This window comes from Terrapene carolina, unplaced genomic scaffold (assembly GCF_002925995.2).
Source record: "Terrapene carolina triunguis isolate 2854851 unplaced genomic scaffold, T_m_triunguis-2.0 Scaffold66, whole genome shotgun sequence".
Classification (NCBI taxonomy): domain Eukaryota; kingdom Metazoa; phylum Chordata; order Testudines; family Emydidae; genus Terrapene; species Terrapene triunguis.
This window is the reverse complement of record NW_020664417.1, coordinates 60863465-60872822: the sequence shown is the minus strand read 5'-3', so window position 1 is coordinate 60872822 and position 9358 is coordinate 60863465. Positions and strand designations below refer to the sequence as shown.

Here is a 9358-nt window from a genome sequence, read left to right as displayed (position 1 = left end):
ATAGGAACAGTATAAATCATGCAGCACCTCAAATATAAGAGGAAGCAAGTGTGTTCCCATATTTATTTGTACACATAACATATATATGGAATAAATTGCATATATAACACACATTTCAAGGAACCATTCAAGGTGAAGTGGCCTATTAATACCCCTCCATTCATAGGGAGGAAAGAAAGGTTGGGGTGGGAGGTCAGTGAAGCAGTTGAGGGTGGGATTGTTAGTGGGTTACAGATTGTTGTAATAAGCCATAAATCCAGTGTCTAGTTTATATACTCATGATTTTTAGTGTCTAGCAAAGTTATGAATTTAACCTCTCAGGTTTGTCTTTTTAAATTGTTGTGCAGGTTTCCTTTGAGGATGAGGACTGATAGGTGAGATATAGAGTGATCGCTTTGTGAAAAGTGTTCACCCACAGGTGATATGGTATTTTTGTCTTCTATAATTTTTCTGTATGAATTCATTTGAGAGCTTAGTGATTGTTTGGTTTCACCCCATAGTTACTATTGGGGCATTTAATGCACTAGATGAGGTACACCACATGTTGTGATAGCCATGAGTAGGACCCATGGATCTTGAAAGGTGTGTTGTGGAGGGGTGTTGATCACTGTAGCAGTGGAGATCAGACTGCAGGTTTTGTATCTGTTCTGGCAGGGTCTGGTGCCACTTTGAGTTGGTGTGTCCTGGTATTGTCAACAACTCTCCAACACCACCTACTATAAAGAACTCAAAGACAACCTCACAACACAGTTTACCAAGGAATTTAAGGATATCATCAAATCCATCCCCAAACAACTCCTAGAGAAACTCTACAAACTCATCCTCCACGAACTCACCCCAGGGACCTTCTACATGCTTCCCAAGATACACAAACAAGTGAACCCAGACCCATCATATCTGGCCACAGCACTCTTACTGAAGGAATATCAGGACTTATAGAAACCATCCTCAAACCACTCACCACACGGTTCCAGCTTCCTCCAGGACATAACCAACTTCCTCCACAAACTGCAACATTAACAACCTCCCTCAGAACACCATCCTCACCACCATTTATGTCACCTCCCTATATATCAACATCCCTCACAATGAGGACATAGCTGCCTGCCTCAAATATTTACAAGACAAAGGACAACCCTCGGATATCCACTCCAAGCACATCTCATCCATTTCATCCTTATCCATAACAACTTTACAGTCAACAACAAACACTTTGTCCAAACCATGGGAACAGCCATAGGTACTGGGATGGCTCCCCAATATGCCAACCTCTTCATGGGCCACCTTGAAGAAGAATTTCTGAACATATGCTCCATGAAATCAGTGATATACCTGAGATACATTGATGATATTTTCATCCTATGGACAGACGACTTAAATTCCCATATAGATTTCCACCACAACTTTATAGCAGTCTTCAACTACCTGAAGGGGCATTCCAAAGAGGAATGAGCTAGGCTGTTCAAAGTGGTGGCAGATGACAGAACAAGGAGCAATGGTCTCAAGTTGCAGTGGGGGGAGGTCTAGGTTGGATATTAGGAAAAATGATTTCACTAGGAGGGTGGTGAAGCACTGGAATGGGTTTTTAGAGGTTTTTAAGGCCTGGCTTGACAAAGCTCTAGCTGGGATGATTTAGTTGGGGTTGGTCCTGCTTTGAGCAGGGGATTGGACTAAATGACCTCCTGAGGTCTCTTCCAACCCTAATTTTCTATGATTCTATGACCAAACTCTCTCTGGAACACTCCCACACCAGCACCAATTTCCTGGACACCACAATCAGCTTCAGCAATGGAACCCTACAGAAAACTATATAGAAGAAACGCATAGATCACCACATCTACCTTCATAGATCCAGTAACCACCCCAAACCCCAAGAAATCTGTAATCTACAGCAGGCACTCAGATACCACATAATATGCTCCGAGGAAAAAATGCAGGATACACACCTTAGCACACTCAAAGCTGCCTTCACCAATCAAGGACACTCCACTAGAGAAGTAAATCGGATCCTGGAACAGGCCAAATACCCCGAGAGAACCTGCTTCAATACAGAAATCCAACCCCCCTCTGACCACACACCCCTAGTTGCCCCCTACAACACCACATTGGAACCCATATGATCATCAAACTATTACAACTCATTCTCGATGGGGACCCCATCCTGAAATAAATCTTTCCTGAACCTCCTCTTCTGGCCTTCAAACAACCCCCTAATCTCTCCAATCTCAGCAGAAGCAAGCTCCCCACAGACTAGGGCACACACTACTCCCAGCCTAATGACAAATAGGCTACAGACTGATGTTATCCCCTGAGATCACATTGACCTGACCATATCCAATAACTGTTTCAGCTATCCCCTTTAACGCTGTGTGCCCCTGCTTCCTAAAGAGAAAGCAACATGTTATATATAATCTAAGGGCCACCTTGACCTCTCTTATTTCTTAACTACTTATAACTTTTTTCCTTTTGGGAATTCAGCAGATGATGTGACAGAGATAGATTTCATTACAGGTACTCTTGTTTAGCTGTTAAACTTGGCCACAAATTTCACCAGTGTATGTAGCCAGCTAAGCACATACACTAGTCACATGGTACCAAGAATGCTACTAAAAGGAAAGTTTTTTTTTTTGTTTGGAAATACCAGTTCACTTTCACCAGAAAGAACTGGTGAGTGTAAACTGGTGAGAGTAGTAGTTAATCTCATTACACAAGCCAGATGTCGTGTCCTGGCTAAATTCTGTTATTAGTAATTTCATTCTACTTATCTACACTTCCTCTTGCAGTTCCAACTAGATATATAGTCTTCACTGCCCATTCTAAAATGATGGCAAAGATGATGATCTAGTGCCCCTCAGTGAACCCTGGTGCTTTTCTTCTTCGAACTGGATTAATCTATGTGGAAAGGAGAGAGAGGGAGGTGGACAGTGGCCCTATCAGTCAAAAGTCACCTACGATGCCAGCAAACTACAATCTGACCACAAAGAGAGCAGCGAATTTCTTTGGCTAACAATATGAGGAACATAAACAAATGAGTAACATTGGGCATCTGTTGCAGGTCACTGGGATTGAGAGTAAGAATGAAAAATCTTGCTCAAATTCTTGTAGTACTTTAAACTTGAAGCTGCCATGCCCATGTGAGACATATCTCACAAATTCATCTGTGTAACAAACACCAAAGGCCATGGGCAGCGGGTATAATAGGCCAGGGGAGGCTAAACCTCCCCTGAGCTAAGCCCTGGCCCTGCCCATGCTGCACCCTCTCCTCCAAGCTGGCAGCAGCTCAGCTCCGTCTGGAGACTAGCGGGTGGTGGGGGCCGGTGAGTGGGCCAGCGCTGGGGCCGGCTGGCAACCCGGCACTGAGGCCGGTCGGTGACCGAGGTGTGTGGGTGGGCACTGAGACTAGCTAGCAGCCCAGGGCTGTTTGGCTGGGGCTCTTCTGGCTGTGAGGGGAGGGTGGTGCTCGGGTGGTGGTAGTGGCTTGGGCAGAAGGGGCGGGGGCCGCATGGCTAGCCTCCCCGAAGGGGGAGCTCACGTGCCACCCATGCCAAAGGCTGTCTCCCTTTTGTAAAGTTTCATGTTACTAAGGCCTCCATCAAATTGGGGTTGAACTGTCCTGGAAGAATTCTATACTTATGGGGCCAGATTCTGCCACTGTTCCTCATGTTGAGTAGTGACTTACTCTGCAAGAATTTTCATTGATTTCAGTGGACCTACACAGACTGAACTATTACTAACATAAGGGTGACAGAATCTGGCCCAGATTGAGGGAGTGTGAATGGACTATTCTTCATATACTGACTTTCTATTGATGCATTAATAGTAGGAAGAAAGAGCCAGTAACACTGTGGAAAGAATAAGCTTTACATGAAGTGTTCCCTCTTGACATCCCATCTGTCTGGCTTCTCACTGAGCAGCAGAGTGGGCAGCTCTCAGGTTACCAGGGCAGAGTGGGGTGCGCACCGGGGCCCAGCTCAGGACACAGGAGACTTGCTGCCACTGAGAACAGAGCTCTTACCAGCAGCACATCCGTATCTCCACTGCTTTTGTGCTGCTGCACAACTAATTTGTCTCAGCTTTGGAAGGTGAAGACAATTTTTGTGTTCCTAGAGGAGCAGAGTTACTTCGAGGTTCAAAATGAAGAGAAATAGCCTGCCCTTCTGCTGCTTCTCCCTTTGGTTGGTTCTCACAGCAGTGATACTTCAAGGTGAGAGCACTTCCCCGTATCAGTGTGCAGCTTAAGGCTTGCTTTATACACTTGATCGATCATTCCTTATGCGTTCACTGACTTCACAGTTCTGCGTGCACAAAAAATGCAGTTTGGGCAGCAGTGGATCCTCTTAACTGTTTCAAGCTATTTTATCTCATTGCTGAGTAAGCACTGGAGAAATATAACTATTTTCTGATTACATACTGTTGAACCTAAATGCTGTTTAAATAGTTTCATTAGCTTTGATTGCTTTTTTTCCAGTGAAGCTAGTTGTTTGAACTGTAGTTAGTCCTGAATTGCAGTACTAATAATTGAACAGCTAAATGGCTGAAGAGTGAAGTACTTTGAAATACTTGCTGCATACTTGCGTGAATTTGAATTTGCATAGGTCAAACAAATGTTAACATCTTTGTCCTTTGCTTTTTGAAAACTATGACTCCATCTAAAGATAATGCAGTACAACACAGAGAAACTTCAGAGGACAAAGCAATCTGTAAACCTATGATTTTAAAGAAAGTATTTCAGTGGCTTATCTGTCAAGCTGAATGGATAACAAAAAAAAAATCTTTTTCACATATACTCTATTCTTTGGAAAAGATTGCAAAAATTAATTGAAGAAATTATTCAGTGAATGTGTTCACTAATTATTCAACCAGCTCTATCCATTGGCCAAATAATGAACAAAATTCATCTAATTATTTATTCAAACATGAATGCCATAAAAGAGGAGCAAATTTTATAAGTAGTATTCAACTCTCTCTTGTAGAGAGCAATATTTATATGTAGGGAGACAGCACAAGCCATTAGCTAGGGTAGAGGACTGGAAGTCAGACCTGGTTTCTATTCTTAGCTCAGCAACTGAGTGACTGTTTAAGCAAATCATTTTGGACCAGATTTTAAAAAGTATTTCGGCATTGATGCACTCAGTGTTGCAATGCCTAACTGATTTAGGAGCCTAAATCTCATTTTCAAAAAGGATTTAGGCACTTGGGAGTCTAAATCCCTTTGACAGTTGCTGTGATTTAGGCACCTAAAAGCCTAAATCCCTCTTGAAAATGAGATTTAGGCTCCTAAATCAGTTAAACTCCTAAACTATGTCCCGCAAGCTGTTTTAAGCCAGCCCCCGAGCCACACCACGCGGCTCAGCCCTGCTCCGGCTGGGGCGCTGGGTTGGGGTCTGGGCCATGCGGCTCGGCCCCGCTCCGGCTGGGGCGCTGGGTTGGGGTCTGGGCCACGCGGCTCAGCCCCGCTCTGGCCGGGCGCTGGGTCAGGGGCCACATCACGTGGCTCCTGGAAGCCGCAGCATGGCCCTGCTCCGGCTCCTACCCGCTCCAATGGGAGCTGCAGAGGTGGTGCCTGCGGACGGGGCAGCTCACAGAACCGCCTGGCCGTGCCTTCGCATAGGAGCTGGAGAAGGGACATGCCACTGCTTCCGGGAGCCGCTTGAGGTAAGTGCCACTCGGAGCCTGCACCCCCTGAGCCTCTCCCCATGCCCCAACCCCCTGCCCCAGCCCTGATCCCCCTCCCGGTCTCCATCCCCTCGATCCCAGTCCAGAGCAGCCTCCTGCACTCCAAACCTCTCGTCCCCAGAGCCTGCACCCCCTGCCGGAACCTGCACCCCTTCCTGCACCCCTGCCCCAGCCCTGATCCCCCTCCTGCCCTCCGAACGCCTTAGTCCCAGCCCAGAGTACCCTCCTACAACCCAAACATCCCCAGCCCCACTTCAGAGCCTGCACTCCAACCCCAATTTTGTGAGCATTCGTGGCCCGCCATACAATTTCTATTCCCCAATGTGGCACTCGGGCCAAAAAGTTTGCCCACCCCTGTCCTAAATCAATTAGCTGTGCTCTGCATTGCAATGCCTATGCCTGAATTCCTTTAAAAAATCTGGGCCTTATTGTCTCTGGGCCTTATTTTCTACCATCAATAAAATAGGGATAATTATATTTGTCCTATGAAAAGGACTGTGGAATCTATGGATTAAAAGGGCTATATTATTGCAGAGTGTTATATAAAATGGATGTAAAACATTAATTTTATAATATCCATTTAGTTACTACAACTTAATGACCTATTCTGCATGGGTCTCAGATTTGCTACATATATTCAATATTAAATATGATATAGTACAGTATGTGTATAATACTAGCTGGATGGCAGTATGTATTCTAATAGTAACAAATGCTATTTGGAGCCTTGGGGACAGCATGCACACTACTTCATGTGATATATTTTATATACTATTTGATGTAGGTGTGGAGTCTGCACAAGGAAAATATGCTCAAATGCTATTCAATGAACTGTTTGAAGACTACTCAAATGCTCTGAGACCAGTGGAAGACACAGATAAAGCACTGAATGTCACCCTTCAGATCACACTGTCCCAAATTAAAGATATGGTGAGTAACAAGACAGTAACAAGACAGTTCCATGTTCTAGAAATGTGCAAACTTCCACACCTACAATTTGTAAACTCTTAGAACTGCATGGGTTTCAGAATTTAAAACTTCATGTTTCACTTGAAGATGTGAGAACAATTTTCATTTTCCTGCATAAAGTGATAAATTTAATAATGTTTCCTCAAAGGTTTCTGTTCCTAATGTGTACTCATCCATTTACACCTTTATGACCTAACATCATGATCGTCTTCTCCCTCAGTGCTCCGACTCTTTGTGGCCTCTGATGGGCCTTCAGCCTCTCTCTTTCTCCACCTGGGCTCTCCTGGTGGCCCAGTCACCCGAACTTTAGGGCTTGGTGCTGCTAGTTTAACCCGGGGTGCCTCTTCCTTAACTGGTCGGGTCAGCTCCCTCGCTGTCCTTCGCCTCTCTACCAGGGCGACAACCTCGTCATAGGTGGAGGGTTCGTTCTGGTTTACCCAGGCATGAAGGTCTGGTGGTAGTCCCCTCATGTATCAGTCGATGACCAGAACCGCTAGTATCTCTTCCGGACTCCAGGACTCTGTTTGCAACTACTTTCGTGCGAGATGGATGAGGTTATACAATTGGGACCGCGGGGTTTTGTCTTCCTGGTACCTCCAACCGTGATACTGCTGGGCCCGCACTGCTGTCGTTACCCCAGATCTGGCCAGGATCTCTGCTTTCAGCTGGGGGTAGTCTGCCGCAGCCTCTTCAGGCAGATCATGGTAGGCCTTCTGGACCTCCCCACACAGGAATGGGGCAAGGATGCCAGACCACTGATCTCGAGGCCAGGCCTCCCGTAGGGCTGTCCTCTCAAAGGCCAGAAGGTATGCCTCTACATCATCCTCCCATGTCATTTTCTGCAGCCAATGGCTGGCCCTTATGAGCCGCGTCCCATCATGGCCGCGATTCAGCTCTGTAAGGGACTTTACCTGATTTACCAGTTCCCGCAACATAGCTCGGTCTTGAGCAGCCTGGTCCATCAGCAGGCGATTAGTCTCTTGCTGCAGCCGCACTGCCTCCTGTTGGGCGGCTGCCAGGACATGGGTAGCCTCCTGCTGGGCCGACGTAGCTTGTATCAGTGCCCGCACTACGTCATCCATTGTGGTGAAAAAAAATAAACCCTCTCCTTTTTTGTTTGTTTGTTTTGTTGTTGTTGTTGTTGTTTTAAATCACCTTCCTTCTTCCACCGCGCTGTGCGCCCCAAGATCCCACTCCTGACACCAGTGTGACAAAGTTCCTCCTCTATCTTGGTGGGTCCTGCGCTTATTGGCGGATTTTCTTGCCTCAGAGATTCACAATGTGGGTTGGGGAACAGCCCAGAGATCTTCCCCTCTGGAAGAACCCACAGTCCAGGTCAATTGGGAGGTTTGGGGGGAACCCGGGCCCGCCCTCTACTCCGGGTTCCAGCCCAGGGCCCTGTGGACTGCAGCTGTCTATAGTGCCTCCTGTAACAGCTGCATGACAGCTACAACTCCCTGGGCTACTTCCCCATGGCCTCCTCCAAACACCTTCCTTAGTCTCACCACAGGACCTTCCTCCTGGTGTCTGGTAACACTTGTGCTCCTCAGTCCTCCAGCAGCAGACCCTCTCACTCTCAGCTCCTTGCGCCTCTTGCTCCCAGCTCCTCACACTCGCACCACAAACTGAAGTGAGCTCCTTTTAAAACCCAGGTGCCCTGATTAGCCTGCCTTAATTGATTCTAGCAGCTTCTTCTTAATTGGCCCAGGTGTCCTAATTAGCCTGCCTGCCTTAACTGGTTCTAGCAGGTTCTTGATTACTCTAGTGCAGCCCCTGCTCTGGTCACTCAGGGAACAGAAAACTACTCATCCAGTGACCAGTATATTTGCCCTCTACCAGACTCCTGTATCCCACTGGTCTGGGTCTATCACAATATATATATATATAATAATTGGATATCTTATTTTTCTCTCTAGTTTACCTGTTGTTTTGCAGAAGCAGTAGTTTTTCACAGTCAGTGCTGTATCCAGCTTCCAATAAAAAGTCCTAGTTTAGCCCCCCCTATAATTTTTGCTTGGAAAACTGGTTTGATTTGAAAATTGTCAGATTCACTTTGAAGGCAAAGGAGAATGTGTCTGCAAAGAGTGAAGAAAATTCCTCACATGGGTTTTGAATGATAGGTAATTTAAAATAATGTAAACATTAACATGTGTACGTACCAAACTAAGGTATGAGCCTGCACAGCTTCCAGAGAAATCAATGGGAATTGTCACAGTTGGTACCTCTGAACTGACATTATAGACTTCTTACAGTACAGTCAGTCTTAGAAGAAACACATTATGTTTATAAAATGAACTCCCCCTGAAACAAAGTGTGTTTTTGTTGAGTCATAGATTAGAAATGTTTATGTATATAGTAACTCCTTACAGGATGAAAGAAACCAAATTTTGACCGCGTATTTATGGATTCGACAAAGTTGGTATGATGCATATCTCAAGTGGGACAAAGATGAATATGATGGGTTGGATTCTATCAGGATTCCTAGCAACCTGGTATGGAGACCAGACATTGTCCTGTATAACAAGTAAGTACAATTGGAGGGGCAGTTTCTTAGCACAACCTCATAGTTAGATTTAATATTTTTCTTTTATAAATGAATATATATGAAGAAATTTCCCTATGGGTGAGTTAACCCATAACCATCCACTTCATTACACCTTCCTTTGGAGTGTCTGGATCTGGCCATAAGATATTGGACTAGACAGACCATTGG

General features: G+C 45.6%; 1 protein-coding gene across 1 annotated transcript in view; it reads left to right on the top strand.

The window, feature by feature from the left end:
* The first annotated feature begins 4134 nt into the window (after positions 1-4134).
* The window catches only part of CHRNA9 (cholinergic receptor nicotinic alpha 9 subunit), a 10193-nt gene continuing 4969 nt past the window's right edge, over positions 4135-9358 (top strand). The window contains exons 1-3 of the mRNA XM_026648165.1: positions 4135-4204; positions 6461-6606; positions 9015-9169. Of these exons, the coding sequence (XP_026503950.1) occupies positions 4135-4204; positions 6461-6606; positions 9015-9169 (371 nt within the window). The remainder of the gene's footprint in view (positions 4205-6460; positions 6607-9014; positions 9170-9358) is intronic.